Source organism: Emys orbicularis, chromosome 2 (genome assembly GCF_028017835.1).
Source record: "Emys orbicularis isolate rEmyOrb1 chromosome 2, rEmyOrb1.hap1, whole genome shotgun sequence".
In the NCBI taxonomy this organism is placed as follows: domain Eukaryota; kingdom Metazoa; phylum Chordata; order Testudines; family Emydidae; genus Emys; species Emys orbicularis.
In genome coordinates, this window is record NC_088684.1 from 70033684 (window position 1) to 70054325 (window position 20642).

The 20642-nt window shown below is 45.4% G+C and overlaps 1 protein-coding gene across 2 annotated transcripts in view; it reads left to right on the forward strand.

Moving 5' to 3' along the window:
- Positions 1 to 6576: 6576 nt before the first annotated feature.
- LOC135874958 (transcription elongation factor A protein 1) overlaps positions 6577 to 20642 on the forward strand; it is a 101587-nt gene continuing 87521 nt past the window's right edge. The window contains exons 1-3 of one of the 2 annotated variants that reach the window (XM_065399913.1): positions 6577 to 6705; positions 7826 to 7857; positions 17301 to 17366. In XM_065399913.1, coding sequence (XP_065255985.1) covers positions 6637 to 6705; positions 7826 to 7857; positions 17301 to 17366 — 167 coding nt within the window. In that variant the 5' untranslated portion in view covers positions 6577 to 6636. The remainder of the gene's footprint in view (positions 6706 to 7825; positions 7858 to 17300; positions 17367 to 20642) is intronic. The other variant, XM_065399917.1, reaches the window with a different exon arrangement.

Genomic DNA, 20642 nt, shown 5'->3' on the forward strand with positions numbered 1-20642 from the left:
CTTCTCTTTAAACAAAATTAATAGTCACAGGTTACCCTGCTCACTGTGGAACCTAGCTTTCAAAGCCTCCCGGATGCACAGCGCATCCCGCTGGGCTCTTCAAATCGCCCGGCTGTCTGGCTGGGCGTAATCAGCAGCCAGGCGATGTGCCTCAACCTCCCACCCCGCCACAAACGTCTCCCCCTTGCTCTCACAGAGATTGTGGAGCACACAGCAAGCTGCAATAACAATGGGGATATTGGTTTCGCTGAGATCAGAGCGAGTCAGTAAGCTTCTCCATCTCCCCTTGAGACGTCCAAAAGCACACTCCACCACCATTCTGCATTTGCTCAGCCGGTAGTTGAAGAGTTCTTTTTCACTGTCCAGGGCGCCTGTATAGGGCTTCATGAGTCAGGGCATTAGCGGGTAGGCTGGGTTCCCGAGGATCACTATAGGCATCTCCACATCCCCAACAGTTATTTTGTGGTCCGGGAAGTAAATACCTTCCTGCAGCCGTCTAAACAGACCAGAGTTCCTGAAAACACGAGCGTCATGAACCTTGCCCGGCCATCCAACATTGATGTTGGTAAAACGTCCCCTATGGTCCACCAGTGCTTGCAGCACCATTGAAAAGTAGCCCTTTCTGTTAATGTACTGGCTGGCCTGGTGCTCTGGTCCCAGGATAGGGATGTGAGTTCCATCTATAGCCCTACCGCAGTTTGGGAATCCCATCGCGGCGAAGCCATCTATGATGACCTGCACGTTTCCCAGGGTCACTACCTTTGAGAGCAGTAGCTCAACGATTGCGTTGGCTACTTGCATCACATCACAGCAACCCCCACGGCAGATTTGCCCACGCCAAAGTGATTCGCGACTGACCGGTAGCTGTCTGGCGTTTCAAGCTTCCAGAGGGCTATGGCCACTCGTTTCTGGACAGTCAGGGCTGCTCGCATCCGGGTGTCCTTGCGCTTCAGGGCAGGGTACAGCAACTCACAAAGTTCAAGGAAAGTTCCCTCACGCATGCGAAAGTTTCGCAGCCACTGGGATTCATCCCAGACCTGCAGCACTATGCGGTCCCACCAGTCAGTGCTTGTTTCCCGGGCCCAGAATCACCGTTCCACAGCATCAACATGACCCATTGCCACCATGATATCCACGGGGCGGGGTCCCGTGCTTTGCGAGAGGTCTGTGCCACTCTCAGACTTAATGTCCTCACCGCGCTGCTGTAGCCTCCTTGCCCGATTTCTCAGCATCTGCCTCTGAAAAAGGTGGATGATAAGGTGCGAGGTGTTGACAACGGCCATAATTGCAGCGATGGTTGTAGCGGGCTCCATGCTCGCAGTGTCCACGCTGTCACTCACCAGAAAAGTGCGCGAACTGATTGCCCGCCGGCGCTTTCAGGGAGGGAGGGCGGGAGTGACGGTTGAATGACGACAGTTACCCAAAACCACCCTCGACACATTTTTTTCCCCAGCAGGCATTGGGAGCTCGACCCACAATTCCAATGGGCAGCGGGGACTGCGGGAACTGTGGGATAGCTGCCCACAGTGCACTGCTTCCAATGTCGACGCTTGCCCTGTTAGTGTGGACTCACAAAGTCGAATTACTGTTCGTAGTGTGGATGCACACGTTCGACTTTGTAATATCGGTTCCACTAATTCGATTTAAGTAAAATCGAACTACTCTCGTAGTGTAGACATACCCTTAGACTGTAGCAGCTAACTTCCCTAAACATTCCGACCACACTGGGCATATTCCATCCTGGATCTGTGCAGGGCTTTCACTGCAATTGCAGCTGTGGGCTGCTCCCAGCCAGGATGGTGGGAGAAGGAAACTGAGAGTTGGGGTGCAAAGAGACTGGCTTTGGCTGGGCAAGAAGACTGGGACTGGTTGGACACGGAGATTGGGAACAAGTAGCTGGAAATGGGAATGGCTAGGCAAAGAGACTCGCTCTGGGAGCTGGGTAGAGAGTGGAACTGGCTGGGGAAAGAGGCTAGCGGAGCAGCGGAGGAGAGTGTAACTGGGACCCAGAGGCAGGAAGGATGATACTAGGACTTTCTGGGCAAGGAAATAAAGTCTGGAATGAGAAGCTACAGGAGTGAAGAATGGGACTGGTTAGGTGAGGAGAATGGAACTGAGATGAGGAACAGAGTGAGGATTAGGACAGGAACAAACTGGAGAGGATGGGGCAGAAGGGAGAGGTCAGGCTTGGGAAGAAATGGACAGAAAGGTCTGTGCCCACTACAGCACACTCCCCTCCAGAGCCTAAAAGGGATCCCAAGATTCCTGAGTCTAACCATTCCTCTGTTGTCAGCAAATATCTGTGAAACCTATTGGCAAAAGTGTCCCACCCCCTTCTAATGCTGGTTCACACAGAGGAAAACAGGCTGACATCAGCTACTCAGTTAGCTCAAGGTGTGGTCTATACTCAAAAGTTAAGTTGACCCAGCTACATCGCTCAGGGGTGTGAAAAATCCACATGGCTGACATAGCTAACTCAACCTAACCCCCAGTGTAGATAGTGCTAGGTCAATGGAAGAATTCTTCTGTCGACCTACCTACTGCCTCTGGAGGTTAGGTTAGGTTGGATGGATTAACTACGCTGACGGAAGAACCCCTCTCGTTACTGTAGCAAGTGTCTATGCTGAAGTGCTACAGCAGCTGTGCCTCTGTTGTGTTTCTAAAGTACACAAGCCACAAGTGGCATAAATCTATGTGGTGGATCTAAAGGTTTCAACCCGACTACTGATGACCCATATGGGTGTCAATATGATACCACATGATGCTTTTTTGGGGGGGAGGTGAGTGAAGGAGAATCAGTTTCCTTTTTAAAAATCTAGGAAATTACACACAACAAACTTTGCTAAAAGAACATTATGGTTGGAGAATCAAGCACTCCAAAGTTAGGAAATGCCACAATTAAGGCTGCCTGTGCAACATTAATTTGCCCCCAGCCCTGTGCATCTGCATTATGACACATTCTTTAATTACATGATCACATACTATTTTTTCCAAATGTATTGATCAGAAGAAAAAAGAACAAACTGTTTCACATTGATAGTAATGTTTGCCATATTTATACAGAGCTAGTACAAATGTTCAGAATGGTCTGGAATGCTCTAGTACAGTGGTTCTCAAACTGTGAGTCAGGACCCCAAAGAGGGTCGCAACCCCCTTTGAATGGAGTCGCCAGGGCTGGCTTAGACTTGCTGCAACCCGGGGCTGAAGCCCGAGCCCCACTGCCCAGGGCCGAAGCCAAAGCCCGAGGGCTTCAGCCTTGGGCAGCAGGGCTCAGGTTGCAGGCCCCCTGCCTGGGGCAGAAGTCCTTGAGCTTCAGCTGTGCCCCCTCCCCCCCCCCGCCCAAAGCAGTGAGGCTTGAGCTTTGGCCCTCCCACCTGGAGCGGTGGACTCGGGTGGGCTCAGGCTTCAGTCCCCCCTCCTGGGGTTATGAAGTAATTTTTGTTGTCAGAAGGGGGTCACGGTGCAGCGAAGTTTGAGAACCCCTGCTCTAGTAATTTCAGAATAAAGAGCCTGAATGGCATAACAGATATCAAGATGAATAGGGAGCATTAATTTTTTGAGTCTGTGCCAAAGGATTTCTTTAATTCAGCCAAGAAGGCTACAAGGGACATCTGAATATCATTACAGAGAACAAATAGATTGAATAATATCTTAATAAGATTGCGGCTTTTATTGATTTTTTTTGTTAAGTTCTCCATTTCCCATGCTGTTTACCGTTTAGTATCTACCCATTTAGAAATTCTATGGTTATTTTTTATAATTTAAAACAAGCTATAAATAATTCTAATAAAATAAGTTTACTGGGAGCTTTATCAAAACATTCAAAACACAAACATGTCTAGGTTTTAGAATAAGAGTGTGAGATATCAAATGGAACTGATATGCTTTTCAATTCTTTGCTCCCTATTTGGAATGCAGTTGCTACACTTTTTCCATTTTTAAAGGTCAAGGTGTGCGGAGCCACCCCAAGTCACAGGAAACCTATTGACTTAACAATTCTGCAGCATGTGCCATTTAACAGGAAAATACAGCAGCACTGAAGATATATAGGGAGTGTGTGTCTGTTTCTATTCCTTAATACATTGATTCCCAACCTGTCTTCATTAGGCTAAAAGGTATGTTCATACTACGTTAGCTTGCATATGGTAACTAACACCAGGTAAAATTCTAGTGAAAACCATGGCAGTTTGTAGTTTTCATGTTACTGGTCCAAGTAAACCTTAGGCTCCCTTTATCTCAACCTGTTAATGTGTGAAAATTACATACTGCCTTGTCTTCACTAGGATTTTACATCCTGTTAGTTACCGTTTGTTATTGAACAGGTGGAAAGAACACATCTTTTTTTAATAGTTCAGATGCCCTCCACACGGAAAAACGCAAAAGAAATTTGTGGGGGGGACACGCGTCTCTTCCCTGCCAGCCCAGGCAGCGCATCTGTTACAGCTAGGGTACCAGATGTCCCGATTTTATAGGGACAGTCAATATTTGGGGCTTTTTTTATATGGGCTCCTATTACCCCCCACCCCCGTCCCGTTTTTCACATTTGCTATCTGGTCACCCTAGTTCCAGCGTGCCTGAAGCAGCCTCAGAGATGCAAAACACTGTGGGTGGGAGGAGAGGGCAGGGCTGGGCATGCATGCCTGTGGTGGAGATGTTGATCACCATCAGGGAATTGAGCTGGCCAACAAGCAAGAGAGACTCTGTCCCTCTTGCTTGATACTGTGGCTCCAGGGGTGTGGAGGAGGGTAGGTCTTTTTGTTATGCAGGAGGAAGGCTCTGTCCCCGAGGCAGAAATGTAGCAGCCTGCCTGCCTAGTAAAATGTCTGTAACTTCTTGAGAATTGAAGAAACACAATTAAATATTAGTATCGTGTTAATGAAAATTATTTGTTTTTAAATTAAAGAAAATAGATTTTGTAGAAAAACCACATTTTGTTAATGTTGCTGTGGATGGTTAATTGATCTCATTCTCTGAGGCAGAAATGTAGCAGCCTATCTGCATAGTAATATTGTCAATGATCCTGTTGTTAAGTTAACTATTCCCATTCTCAGTCAATTTGCCCAAGAACATAAAACCTGTAAAAGTTTTAAGGCCTCTGCTTTGCCAGAGTGATGTAAAGCCTTATAAATGACAATAAGGGAATCAGCTAGGAAGATGTATGCGCTTTCTCACTTTTTTTCCTGTGCCAAAGTGGCACAATGGGGTTAGATTTTTACTTACCATTTAAAAAAAAAAAAAAAAAGATGTTGAGGGCAAATAAAGCATTTACCAAGCAGTCAATAAAATGTCAGGACAATCAGAACAAAGCACTTCCCAAAGTACCCAGCCAGGTCCAGGACAATGATTAGCAAAACTGTATGACTTTCATGCATGGGTGGAGGGGTTGCATAGGCTGGGGGAGGCTTTGCCTCCCCAAACAGTCAGGTGTGACCTCACCCTCTCCCGTGACCACTTGCTGTGTGCGGCTCCAGTCCTCTGGCTCCAGTCCCGCAATACTCCGCTGGGGCTGGGGCTGCTAACCGCCCGCCTTCCCGTGCTCCAGAGCTGGGCAGGCTGCAGCCTGTGGCCACCTTCCCCCCTGAGCTGGGGAGGCTGGGGCCGCCTGCCTTCCCGTGCTCTGGAGCTGGGGCCACATGTCACCTGCCCTCCTGGCGCTCCTTTGGGGTTGAGGGGCTCTAGCTATGGGACTAGGCCAGTGGCTGCGTGGGGGGGAGGGGCAGCTCTGGACTCCGGTGAAAGGCGGGGCTTGGCTCCGGCAGGGGGTGGGGTGGGGTGGAAGAGGTGGGGCCTCAGGTGGAAGGGGTGGGGCTGAGGACTAGCCTCCCCCAGCCAGCAGTTCAGGCGCTGCCCATGCTTTCATGTGTAAAAGTCTGAGCAATTTAAAATGACATTCTACTTTTTTTTTGCTGTTTGGTGTTCTGTAATGTAATTTAAATGAAAATCCAGGATTAGGACTGGAATGCAGGGTATTAGTTAGTGTTTGTAACTTAACTTTCATGTGTTTAGGAAATTCTGAATAGTTAATGCGTCTTTTTTCTGTATTGTAGTTTAAATAACTTACCAAAACAAGTGATTATATTGCATTATTTTGACAAATAAAATTTGCAGAATTTTTATTTTTTAGGCTCAGAATCTCTCCCCCCTCCCTCCTAGACAGAGGCCAGGGCTTGAGGGGGGCTCCAGTGACCCCGACGGGCACCCTCAGGCCCCTGAGGCAGTCACTTCCCACCTGTCACCAGAACAACTCCTTTGCGCACGCGTCTTGGCATGAACCTCATTATACCCCCCCTCCCGTCGTCAGGGAACTAAATGACAAGAGTAGAGTCCAATCGGAGATGGAGGATCCTCTGCGCCTCAGAGCCAATAGGGGTAGAGAGCAGTGATGGGCGTGTCTTGAAGGGAATACTGTTGCCTGCCCCGCGCCGTCTAACGTCCGCTGTTTAGCCACTCCATGCGCGTCCCCGCGCATGGGGGTTAGGGGGGAAGGGGTTGGTGACACAAGCCCGACCCCTCCGACTCCTACTCGCCGCGTTTTGCTCCCTGCTGCCGCCCCTCACGCCTCTCCCCTCCCCTTGGCCCGGTGCCTGCCCCTCCTCCCGGCCAGTGTGTCCCGTTGGCCGCCCCGGAGCCCAGTGTATGTGCGGCAACAACATGTCCGCGCCGCTCCCCGCCATCGTCCCGGCCGCCAGGAAAGCAACCGCTGCGGTGAGTCCGGGCCTGGCGGCCCGGGGGAGCAGGGGTTGAGCGGCTCTGTCCTGGGGGTGAGGCGCGCGCGGTGTACGCTCTGGCCTGCGGGCCGTGCCCCGCTGTAACCGCCCGGTCCCCTGTCCCTGCCCGCCTCGGGAAGCCCGGGCCGCGCCCCTGACTCGCTTCTGCCCCGGGAGAGCGGCGGAGATCCGCTGGCAAACTGCACCGTCCTGGCCGCGGCAGCTGGCAGGCGCGTGAAGAGGTGCGCTTGGTGTGATGTGTCCGCACGGCCCTGCTGCTGCCTCGTCCTGCTTGTCTTCTGCGGCGGGGTGCGGGGAAGTTCGACCCACGTGCAATGATATTAGGGGCTCTCTCCCTGCCGCCTTCTGTCTTACCTTGCGAGCTGTGCGAAGTTACACTGTTTTTTTTTTTTTTTTAATGTTTCATTTAGTGGAATTAACTTCAGATGTTGGATGAGATGAAGGTCGTTGATGTCATTTGACTGACAAGTGTCCCTAGTTGGCGTCTCTTAATAAATTGTATGTTTTGCAAGAAATTAAATATAACAAATTGCCAGACAATATCTGGAGTTACCCCTTTTAGTGAAAAGAAGGAGCAAGCAATCAAGATCTGTTGCAAACCTTACCTCCAAAATGAGAGAGAGATGACTAGAAGAAGCAAAATGATTTCTTTGGTCTAACTTGGTTATTATGGCAGTGACCTAATAAACTAAGTTGCAGGGAGATGCTTTTAGGGAAGGAAATATGGGATAAAAATGCAGTGAGGGATTTTATTAGGGCTTGGAGAAACTTTTACCCAAAATAATGCTTGCGCTTGGTATTGCAAAGATTTTATAGTATATAGTTTTGTAATAATTTACCAACGGTCATGGTGGCACTGCCCATTTAAAAATCAGGATTGGATGTTTTTCTAGACAAATATGCTCTAGGAATTATTTTGGGGAAGTTCTGTGGCCTGTGCTGTACAGGTGACCAGACTCATAATGGTCTCTTCTGGCCTTAGAATCTATGAATGTGTCACAGCTGTTTTTTTCCTTAAAGAAAAAACAAACAAGGGAATTAGGCATGAAACAACTACTTTAACTCTTGCATTTTTTTATTTTTTTAAAAAATTTTAGGTCATATTTCTTCATGGATTGGGAGATACTGGGTAGGTATAATTGTTTACTGATGTGTATCTAACTTATCTTACAGTTTGAAATTTCTGGGTTGTAAGACATGAGTGGTTGTAACTCAGTTGCTGTTTCTCACAAATTAATTACACTGGCACTAGTTGCAGAGTTTATGACAAATGCTGAAGAGGTGGTCATGCTAGTTTTTAAAAACTCCCACAAAAACTACAAGCCAAAATACCTTTCTGTCTCTTTATTTAAGTGGTTTTGATGTAATACAAAAACTAAATCAGTTAAACCCTATTAAAAAATATTACCTACATCTGGGAGTAATCATTGAGTTGAACTAGCTGTCGTGTCCCCATTCTTCCCTAAAAGTTTGTGTGGGGGAAGCAGGAAAGCCCATTTGTAATTATTCTAAATTCAACTTGATAGTCACTTGTAAGCCTCATTCATGCAAAAATTTAAGCATATGCTTAGTCACCCAGCTCTGAAGACATAGTTGAGAGCGGCGGTGGCTGGCGGGGCACACAGCTCTAAAGGCAGCGCCACTGCCAGTAGCAGCACAGAAGTAAGGGTAACAATACACATCTGAAAAACTTGCTATATATGCTGTGACCAACCGGCAAAAAAATGTGATTTATCTGTGATTTAAGTAGACCCCTATTTATAGTGAGTATGGTCGTATGGTTAATGTTTTATGGTAAATGTTATAGTTCGTGTTACCTGTTAATTGTCTGGTTCTGCCACTCCTTTTCTTGACACTAAATATTTAAGGAAGGATAGTAGGATTTGAAATGGGTCATTGAAAGAAACTGGGTGGTTTTATGGTCCTGGGGAAGAAAAAGATTGAGTTACTCTTCTAAAGACGACATACTTTTCAAACAAACCTGTTATTACCTTTTAGTTATCAAGTGAATATACGTTTAGTTAATTAGTACCCATTATGCCTCTGGCGTTTAGGGCAGCGACGAAGCTCCTCCACTCCTGTCTGTTTCTGGCAAGTCTTTCAATGGTCCCCCAGCTGTGCCCCAGGTTTTTCAGCTTCCACAGCTCTTCACCATGTTGTTTTCGAGTGGCCTCATTTTCGCTTGCCTTCAGGTGTCCATCTTAGTGCTATTCTGGTGATGGAATCAGTTTCCATCCAAAGCACATGGCCAATCCATCTCCAAGGCCTCCTGATAATGATGGTACTCATATTTTCTTGGCTGCATTGTATGAATAGGTTTTGGTTTGAGATTGTTCTGGGTCAAAAGATACGGAGGATTTTTCTGAGGCAGGTTGTATGGAATGAATACAGTTTGGACATGTCATACTTCGTCATTCCCCAGGATTAGAGCCCTGCGCGGATACAAATTTATATCTGCGGATGCAAGTCAGTATACGCGGAACCGCAGGACTCTCCTGGGAACTACTGTGGCGAAAGGAGCAGAACATGGGGCTGCCGCTCCCTGGAGCCAGCACTCCACGCTGGCAGCTCCTCCGGCGTGGCTATACCGCCCCCAGCCCTGTCTACTGGGGCAGGCACCCAGCTCACTGGCAGCTGTCCCTGGTCACACTCTTGTGTTCAAGGGGCATGCATGCCCCCAGACAGGAGACACAGACAGCTGTGTGGAAGGGACGGGGGTGGGGCTCTGGGCAGTACAACCACGCTAGAGGAGCTACCGATGCGGGGCGCTGGCTCCTGGGAATGGTGGCCCCATGTTCTGCTCCTTTTGCCACTGCGGTTCCTGGGAGAGCCCTGCGGTTCCACGGATCACGATTTATATCCATGAATATCTGCATTCGCGGATATAAATTTGTGTCTGTGCAGGGCTCTACCCAGCATTATGTACTATAAAGTAGTGTTGAAAGTATGCAGCTCTGATCAATCTTAAATTTGGTTTTGGTGTTGTATTTTGATGATTTCCAGACTGTATTAAAGCTACATTAGACTATGTTCAATACATCCTTGCTTGTTTCCAAAATGTCTCATAGGTTTCAGATTGGAGTTTTTCTGGGGACTTGCAGCTCTTTTATTTTTGTTATATGTTTGTCACAGGCAGTCAGAGTAGTCAGGTTCCTGTTTGTCATCATTGGAGCAAAAGAAATATATACAGCTGCTATAAAGATTTCAGTATACACTTGTATATTTATGCAATGTTTCTTTTTCAACTTGGCAGTTCTGATGCCCAGTTGGAAAGAATCTCAAAATCCTTGCTTAATTAGTTCTCCTCAGACACAGTTTCTTTTTGACTTGTTAGTACTGCTAGTTTCCAAAATAAGGGGTTCAATACAGTAAGGAGAAAGTAGTAACTAAATGTTAATTCAAGTTTAAGTAGACTTAGACTTTGGAGCCTATAGTATGGAATCTGATTAGGTGGAAGGAATAGAGGAGACTTGAGGCTTTTATATATGTGATCTTCCATCAAATGTTCAGTTCCTCAAGGGAACATGTGCACAGCCCTAATGGATTAGGGCTTTTGAGAGGGTTAAGACTTCAGAACATAAGAATGGCTATACTGGGTCAGACCAAAGGTCCATCAAGCCCAGTATCCTGTCTACCGACAGTGGCCAATGCCAGGAGCCCCAGAGGGAGTGAACCTAATAGGTAATGATCAAGTGATCTCTCTCCTGCCATTCATCTCCACCCTCTGACAAACAGAGGCTAGGGACACCATTCCTTACCCATCCTGGCTAATAGCCATTAATGGACTTAACCTCCATGAATTTATCTAGTTCTCTTTTAAACCCTGTTATAGTCCTAGCTTTCACAACCTCCTCAGGCAAGGAGTTCCACAGGTTGACTGTGCACTGTGTGAAGAACTTCCTTTTATTTGTTTTAAACCTGCTGCCCATTAATTTCATTTGGTGGCCCCTAGTTCTTATATTATGGGAACAAGTAATTAACTTTTCCTTACGCACTTCCTCTACACCACTCATGATTTTATATACCTCTATCATATCCCCCCTTAGTCTCCTTTTTTCCAATATGAATTTTTATTTAGATCATTTCAATAAAGCTTTTTCTTCCAGTTAGAAGTACCATTGTGTATTCTATAGGCCTGATACAAAGCCCGATGAAGTCAGTGGGAATCTATCAATTTACGTAGCCTTCTGATCAGGCCCTACATTAATAACTCATTTTTTTACTTGTTTTAAAAATAAAAGTAATCATGGTGTTTTTAATATTTTTCCTATCCCAGCCAATTTAACAAACTTGTACTCATCTGCTTAAAAGTTAAGATCTTTCAGGGAAAATTGATTGCTGATTTAAAAAAAAAAATCTTTTTAGTAGTCATAGATTTAATATATACATTATAGTATGAGCACCATATTTAATTAATTAATGGAGATATCCTATCTCCTAGAACTGGAAGGGACCTTGAAAGGTCATCGAGTCCAGCCCCCTGCCTTCACTAGCAGGATCAAGTACTGATTTTGCCCCAGATCCCTAAATGGCCCCCTCAAGGATTGAACTCACAACCCTGGGTTTAGCAGGCCAATGCTCAAACCACTGAGCTCTATGACAACTTTACAATTTCCCTCATGCATGAAAAAGCTGCTTCCAGCAATGACTGGTTTCTTTTATATATAACAGGGTCACTTATTCAGTATGTTAAGCATGCTCTGAAACATTGCTCCATTTAAAAAAAAAAAAAGTAATTAGGCATTTGAAAACAAATTGCCTTAAGAGTTGAGCAGAATTTGTTCATCTTTGTTATACAGACTTTTACGTACTGATTAGAAATCTCTTGTAACTGGATAATAACTTTGCAATGGTTGTAGTCAATTAAATTTCTCTCTAACTTCTGTGCCTAGTGTAGGTCATAGGAACCTTGAAAAAAAATCTTCGCATTGAAGCTGGATGGGATTTTTTTTTTTTTAATTGAAACTGACCTTTGAAATTTAAGTGTTAATAAACAGCACTCCTAGCTTTGGTTACTACCTCCAACAACAAAAATATACTTTCTGCTTCAAAAAACCTTTTCACCACCACCATGTTACTTGATTTTTACCTTGTAAATTACTGTGAATGTTAACAAATCAGAAAATAATAGTGGTGGAACATACATGTTTTGATGCATATGGGATGATGCATTTTAAGATGGTGACCTGTTTAGGCTAGGTTAGTTCAAAGGAAGCCTTAAGTGCTGCCTTTAGCACTTAGACTTAAGTGCTGAGGTGGTATGTACACCTCAAAGAATTAGTTACGGGTAAATAATACTACTTTTTGCCTCCTTTGCCACCAAGAATCCAGTCATGCAAAGCCATACTCAGACATGTTATTCTGACTTCACTAAGACTACTACTTGCATGAATAAGTCTTTGTAGACTCAGCTCTTAAATCTTGTGTTCAGTTTTGCAAGCAGCCAGGCCAGCGTTCTGCAGTTTCCTGACTGACCAAGTCACCAATGGAGAATGATTGATTGATTGATAAGAGGTTTTATCTGTCAAATTACAAAATAAACCACACTGCTTCATAGAGGGACTTTACTTTCTTCCCTTATCAAAACCTTTCCATTGTTTAATTATTTTTACTTTCACAGGTATTGAGCTTCTATCTGATTATATTTTCACCTCCCTTGGGGTTAGTTTTATTAAATTTAACATTGCAGGACTTGTGCTAATGAGCTCTGGGCTTACTAAATGAGCCCACAACATCCATGCCATCCTCTGGGTTTGTGATAGCTGGAGGAATAAGAAAGCTCTGAAACTCAGTGCTGTGTTCAGTATGCTGAACAACATGCAGCTCATCAAAAACTGAATTTTGTATTTTATATGCCAATTTTAAATGTAGAATTACTCTAATTTTTCACTGACCCTCATTGTGTTGAGGGGAAAGATATTTGGATTACTTGAATGCAAGGAAATTAATCTTTAATCTACTTGTTTTTGTTTTGAGTTACTGCAACCTTAGGTGTGTAGAATCATCCACTGTATGTAGACATATACATCTAGAGAGACAACAGTAGGTAGTTGGGAAATCTTGGGAAACAGTAGGAGTTTCAAATCTCCTAGCTACTTCAAGTTACTGTTCATGTGGCTTCCATATATGATGTGATTGTGTCCTTTGCACAGGAGTTCAGGAACTTCAATAGCAATGTCCAGCAGAGGTTGTGCATGCACCTTTCATAAAAGGCAGCGTATCCCTGCTCCCCCTCAGCTCCTTCTAACTGCCCTTTGGCAGAGAGTCAAAACAGAGTAGCATCCGCTTTAGCTAGTTACTGTGTTTCTTAGTGTATGGTAATTTAGTTTCCTTGTTTGTTACTAATTTAGCTAATTACATTAGTCAGACAATTTCATTTGTTAGTCTGTTCCTGATAGGAGGCTGGCAGATTAAATTGACTGAGGATAGTCAGTTTCATTTGTTAGCTAGTTTTTTTTAAAAAGCATTTTAGATAGGGTTCCAGTACAGACTTATGCCAGATCCCCATTTACCAGGATTTAAGTCAATGCGGGTCAGAGAATTGTTCTTCACAGGTATACATGACCTCTGCCTATTTTGCTTAGGAGAAGCTCATTTTCCATCAAAGTGCACTATTTATAGGACTTTTAAAAACACACTCATAAATCTAGGGAATATAGACTGAGGCTGTTCCTCATGGAGAAATCAATAAGGCCTCAGTCTGACTCTGAACTGCAGCAGCTTCAGGGATCCTTGGGTGCACTATCTGGGACCCAGCCTGTAAGCACCCCCCAAACTAGGGAGGTAACTGATCTCCATACCCCCTAGCAGGCACTGCTCTTTTAAGTGCTCTCGGGCTTGTCTGTTGGAGCAGTGAGTAATCCCTGCTGCTCATGGAGTTAAAGACCACTCTAAGATCTCCCACAAGGAAGCTGTCATCTTCCCTGGTACAACAAAAGAGGAGGAGAGAATTCCATGCATCAAAGGAGCTGCTGAATGTGGCAGGGAGAAAATCCTCTCACAGGAAGAGCATGGTACCAAAAGGATCTGCCTCTCCTTCAGCCCAAAATCTTAAGGGGTCACTGAAAACTTCTTTGATGTGGGCTTCCATGGTAATGTGGAAGATATCTAAACCTACCCCAGCATGGTCAGATGCTCCTGCACCAGGGCACCAGAACACCAGCAGCCTGCTTCCTCAGTCTTCAGACAGCATCAGCAAGCTCAGTCTTGGTGGCATTGAGAGCACTTCCTTCTGAGCAGGGGGATGGACTAGATGAGCTCCTGAGGTGCCTTCCAACCCTGATATTCTATGATTCTATAAGGGGCAGAGGGCAGTTACAGTACTGAGCAAGCCTTCCCCTCTTACAAGTGAGGCTCTGGGAACCTCTCCAGCACTCTTTTTAAGAAAAGCAGCAGACATCAGGATAACTCCTGCGCTTCAGTCTCCTTACTGCACTATTGTCCTTTTTCAGCTAAATCTAAATCACCATTAGAGCAACCCAGGATGCCAGTCATAAACATTTCACTGGGCTCCCCTATACAAAAACATGATGGGCAGTCTGCTTCACAAATGTCAGTACAGCTGTCAGTCTCTGTCATTCCTTCTGAGGATTCTTCATTCTCATCAGGATCATCTTCTCAGGTAACTAGCAGGGGTCAGTCACCAGACCTTTGGTCACTCTTGCCTACTCCATCTTGATTCAAAAGTCACACTAAAAAGGACTATGCTAAGGATGTCACTTTCAGGGCTTTATCTCAAGACCTAAGTTTTTTTTCCTTGGGGACAACCACCATCCGTATGGATTTCAGGCTTGGATGTATTGGCCCCTCTGGTTTCAGCATTCAGAACCGACCAACCATTTTTCTGCTTTCATCAGAGATTCCATTCGGACTCCTCAGATGGAACTGTCAGGGTGTAACAAAGTCATCCTGATATCAGAACCTCAACACAGCGTCTCTGGGGGAGAGGATGAAGAGGTGTAAGATGAACTTTCATCCAGTGCTTTCTCTCCTCCTTCCCCAGAAGAAACTTCCGCACCCTTAACGAGGGATGACTTTTAAAGCATATCAGGAACTTTTCAAAAGAATGGCAAACTTTCTACACATTCTACTCCTGGGGGGATTCTGCGGGACTGTGTGCCCACAGAAAAAAAGCCCCCCCTGCAGATTTCCTGCTTTTCCCTGCAGAAAACGGCAGGGAAGCCGCGCTGGGGGTGGGGTTGGACCTTGTGTGCAGTTTTGGGGAGGGATTGCCCCCCAAACAGAGGCGAGGCATGGGGGGGGCACACAGGGTTATGTGCCACTGCTCTCCCCCCTCCCCCATTTCTGCAAACACAGAGCTGCCCAGCTCAGAGGTCTTGGGCTCCCCGACTCTGCAGCTGAATGCAGCATCCTGGGTCCTAGTTCCAGTTGTGTTCTCCTTTTGTGTGTTGGGAGCCTTACTATTTTCTGTGGAACAGTAAGCGCCCGTGGTGGGGCTGGGGGATGGAGGAAATGAGGGAAGGGGGGGTGGAATAGGGCAGGGGGAGGGGAGGGGGATGAAGAAGAAAAGGGGATAGAGGAATCGCAGGGGGAAGCAGCGCCGCATTTCAGGCTCCCCCCCGGGCAGCAGCTGGGGTTCCCCTGTTAAGCAGGCCTATTGAACCTGCACCCTGACAGGCCCATCTCCCCTATACCTGGACGCTTCTGACCAGACCCCCACTCCAATGAGCCCCAACCAGCTGCACCTGGATCCCCACCCCATCAAGCCCCAGCACGCAGACCCCTTCACTGAGCCCCCAGTCACCCTCTAAGCCCCATCTCCCCACACCCAGACCCCCCCTGCTGAACCCAACCACCATCACCTGGATCCCCTGCAGAGTCCCATTGCTCCTGCACCCGGAACCCCCCAACGAGCCCCTGTGTATCCAGATCTCCCACTGAGCTGCCTGTATCCAGATTGCCCCATACAGAAACCTCTCACCCCACACCTGGACCCCCCAACCATAAGCTCCTCCACACTTGGATCCTGCTGGGTTGAGCTTGCCCAGCCACAACTGGTGTGCCTGGCACAGAAGGGCAGGGCCCTGAGGTGTTTCTGGGTTACTCCCAGACCTTGCACTGTGTCAGGGTCAGGTGCAGCCTCACAGCCGAGTCCCTGTACTGGAGGAGGTGGGGCCTTCAGAATGATCTCCCAGTGCAACCAGTGACCTGTGCTCCCCACTGCCATGCTGGAGTGACGTTTATTTATTGACAAATAAAATTTACAGAATTTTAAAACGTGCGCAGAATTTTTAATTTTTTTGGCGTAGAATTCCCTCAGGAATAATATTCCATTGGAAATGGTTCAAAACAAGGCAGATAAATTATTTGATATTTTGCAACCTGACACTCAAGACAGAATAGCCCTTCCTATTAATGAGGGAATTCTGTAACCTGCAAAGGAATTATGGACTACTCCACAATCTGTGTCAGCAACCTCAAAGAGCTGAACGAAAGTATCAAGTTTCCCCTAAAGAGTTTGAATATTTGTATTCACATCTGCCACCATCGTCACTGATATTGATTTATCAGAGCTGCGTACTTTCAATACTACTTCATAGTGCAGAATGCTGGGGAATGAGAAAGTTTGACATGTCCAAACTGTCTTCATTCCATACAACCTGCCTCAGAAATGTGCTTTAGTAGGATACCAATTGTGGAAAATTGCAGAACAACAACTTGCATATGTATGCTAATCATTACTTCTTGGTATCCGCTTCCAGAGCGGATACACAAGAGGAAGATGAGTCCTACAGTCTATTCAGATGAGCTCCTAGCTCCCACCCCCTTGATCACTGAATTGCTTGTTTAAAATCATGAGTGGAAGCCACGTGCATAGGAACTCAAAGAAAGAATTGTTACTTAACTAATAGAAACTGTGATTCTTCTAGATGTTCTGTGTATGTGAATCCCTTGATCCATCCTCCATTCCTGCAGCTCAGACACCTTGTGAAACTCTGGGTGGTGAGAAAGACCTTAGGGGGTGACCGGAGTCATGGTGCCCTTTATGTCCTTGGAAGAGGGGGTGCAAGGACATGAAGGGCACATACATGACTCCTGCTTTGATGCTGCTTTTGAAGTTTTGGAATTCTTCTGCAAGAGATTCAGCCACACCATGCGTGAGAGCCACAAGCACAAAACATCTTGAAGAACCACAATTGTTATAAGTGTGTTTTAGTGTTGTTTTTATGCAGCATAGATTTTTTTTTTTTTTTAGCAATATTCAAAAAAGTTTGAAAACAATTGAATTTGTGGCCTTGTCTATGTGTCTTTGAATAGATTGACACAGTAAATGTATCATTGACAGGCTTATAGCAAATGCTTTCTTAAAGAAACTACTGTTGGACAAGAAACTAATTTTCTTTAGATGGGTTTGCTACTTGTTATAAAGGAAGGACTTCTCTTTTAACATTGATAATGCATTTTGTTTTAGGTTCTTTTAGAAATGTCACCTGTAATGACATGACACTCCCTCTTATTTTAGCATTATTATGGCAACAGTGCTTAACTATTAAAGTTAACAGAATTAAACTAGCACATGAAAATGCTATTTAACATACTTTTCTCCAACAGACATGGCTGGGCAGAAGCATTTGCAGGTATCAGAAGTCCACACATAAAATATATTTGTCCACATGCGTAAGTATATAACTTCTTTTTTCATCTTTTTCACTCTTTTTATTTAGGAAGTTTTACAAATTTACAGTTCCTTGCCATGTAAATATCAAAAACAAAACAATCATTACAACAGTTGGCTTTTGTTTCAAGACATTATACAGGAATAATATATATTAATCAGATATTCCTGTTTAAGACAGTGTTACCATATTATAGAGTGAGCATCATGAAAATACCTATGTTGTTTCTGGTTTTTCACTATTTTCTAATGCAAGGCTACTATGTAGATTATATTTTGTAAGGCCATTAGACAAATGTGAGAAGATGAAGTCAGTGAGATTTATGGGTACTCGTCACTTCGGTTAACTACTGGCTATCTGCTTACTGAAAAAGTGCAGATATATGCTTATTTAAAAAAAAAAGTTTTAAGTATTGATATGAATTACTTAAGCACCCCAAGTTTTGATTCATATTTTGCTTTGTTGCAAATAACTTAATCTGAGTGAATAAATAGAAAATTGGAAAATTGCTCAAATTCAACAACTAACTTCAATTTGACTATTTGTGTAAGTCTCTGCTTTCTGCAAGCTTTCAAATTGCCAAGTTTTACTCAGCATGAATATTTATGAGAAGCTAATTTTAAGAATTGATATTTACTTATCTCTGAATTGTATGCACTCCTTTGTAATACAAAATGCACACTGTTGGTTATTCATGTAGTTAGTATAAAGGTTCTCAAACTTTGGTCTGTGGGCCACTGCTGTGTTCTGCAAAACCCTTTTTGGGGAGTCTGGAGAGATGGCAATCATACAAAGCTGACCCTCCTGCTTATTTCCAGCAGCTAACTTGCATTAAAAGACAACTAAAATACTTGATAACAAGCATCGGGTACTCCTGGGGGGATTTTGTGCCAAAAAATTCAAAATTCTGCACCAAAGAAGTCTGCAAAATTCTGCATATTTTATTGTCAAAATAATGCAATATAATCAAACCAGTTTCAATTGTTTTGGTAATTTACTTAAACTACAGTACAGAAAAAAAAGTCACAATAACTATTCAGCATTTCCTAAACACACACAAGTTAAGTTACAAACACTTGGTAACTAATATCCTGCATTCCAGTTCTAATCCTGGATTTTCATTTAAATTACATTACAGAACACCAAACAGCCAAAAAAAACCAAACAAAAAAAACATGGAATGTCATTTTAAATTGCTCAGACTTTCACACATGAGTCATACAGTTTTGTTAATCCAGGGGTGGGCAAACTACGGGCCCGCCAGCCGTTTTAATCCGGCCCTCAAACTCCCGCTGGGGAGCGGGTTCTGGGGCTTGCCCCGCTCCAGCCGGGGAGCAGGGTCGGGGTCTGCTCTGCATGTCTCCCAGAAGCAGTGGCATATCCCCCCTCCGGGTCCTACATGTAGGGGCAGCCTGGGGGCTCCGTATGCTGCCCTGCCCCAAGTGCCACCCCCGCAGCTCCCATTGCCCGGGAAGCACCAGGGGCGGTGCCTGTGGATGGGCAGTGCGCAGCAGAGCCACCTGGCCGTGCCTCTGCATAGGAGCTGGAGTGGGGACATGCCGCTGCTTCTGGGAGCCGCTTGAGGTAAGCGCCACCGGAGCCTGCACCTCTGAGCCACTCGCCCATGCCCCAACCCCCTGCCCCAGCCCTGATCCCCCTCCAAACCCCTCTGTCCCAGCCAGGAGCACCCTCCTGCACCCCAAACCCCTCATCCCCAGTCCCACCCCGAGCCCACACCTCCAGCCAGAGCCCTCTGCCCCAGCCTGGAGCCCTCTCCCGCACCCTGAACTCCTCATTTCTGGCCCCACCCCAGAGCCCACACCCCCAGCCAGACCCTTACCCCCTCCCACACTCCAACCCCAATTTTGTGAGCATTCATGGCCTGCCATACTATTTCCATACTCAGATGTGGTCCTTGGACCAAAAAGTTTGCTCACTCCTGTACTAATCATTGTCCTTGACGTGGCTGGGTACTTTAGGAAGTGCCTGGTTCTGATTGTCCTGACATTTTATTGACTGCTTGGTAAATGTTTTATTTGCCTTTAAAATCTTTTTTTTTAATAGGTAAGTAAAATAAATCCTGAGCTGTAATCTAACCCTATTGTGCCACTTTGGCACAGGAAAAAAGTGAGAAAGCACATAGATATTCCTATCTGAGGATTCCCTCACTGTCATTTATAATAAGGCTCCTTTACATCACTCTGGTAACGTAGGGGCCTTAAAACTTTCACAGGTTTTATGCTCATGGGGGAATTGACTGAGGATGGGAACAGTTAACTAACAATAGGAACATTAACAACGTTACTACACAGTCAGGCTGCTACATTTGTGCTTCAGAGAATGAGATCAATTAACTAACAGGCAGGCTGCTACATTTCTGCCTCTAGCCTGCCTCGTGTATAATAAAAAGCCATACCCTTCCACGCCAGTGAGCTACAGTGGCAAGCGAGAGACACTCTCTCTCTCTCTCTCTCTCTCTCTCTCTCTCTCTGTCCCTTGTTGGCACGCACGCCCAGCCCCCTCCCCCGCCCGACGGTGATCGACCACACAGGCACGCACGCCCAGCCTCTCTCCCCCATCTCTGAGACTGCTCCAGATGTGCTGCCTGGGCTGCCAGGGAACAGGCGCGTGTCCCCTGGCAGATTTTTTTTTTTTTTTTGCGTTTTTCTGTGGGAGGCACAGAAAAAAAAAATGCAGGTCATATGAATTTTGCGCAGAATTCGCTTAGGAGTAATAGGACTCTACCTAGTAAACAATAGGTAACTATTAAACTATAGCTGGCATCTCTTTAACACTTAAAATCAGGGTGAGTAAAAGACCAATCTTGGTCTATTTTAAGAGAAACTCAGATTGTCTGTCCATCCTATGACTTAACTGTTCTTTCTGGGAAGAAGAGCATCTTGCCTCATTAGGGCAAAAGTAGTAGAGAGGCATCCCATGTTGCAATAAGCAGCAGCAGTCTTGAGAGATCTGTAGCAGGGTTGGTGGGGCAAGGGTGAATACTGTTGTTGAGTTCAGCATCTGGTTTCTATATAATAAAGCCAACCCCTTGAACTACTCTGCAGACCCATCTGAATGATAGCCCAGCACTCTCTGGACTCTTTCCTGCTGGCCCTTTGCTCTTTTATTTTAAAATGTGATAGCTGTGTTTCCTGGTCCACATTCAGCACCTCTTGCAAACAGTTCATCTCCTACTTTCAGTGCGGTAGAGAGAGAAACCTGTGGATTGAAGTAAAGATGTTTCCGTTTCTCACCTGGCAAAGCAGAGTATAGCATG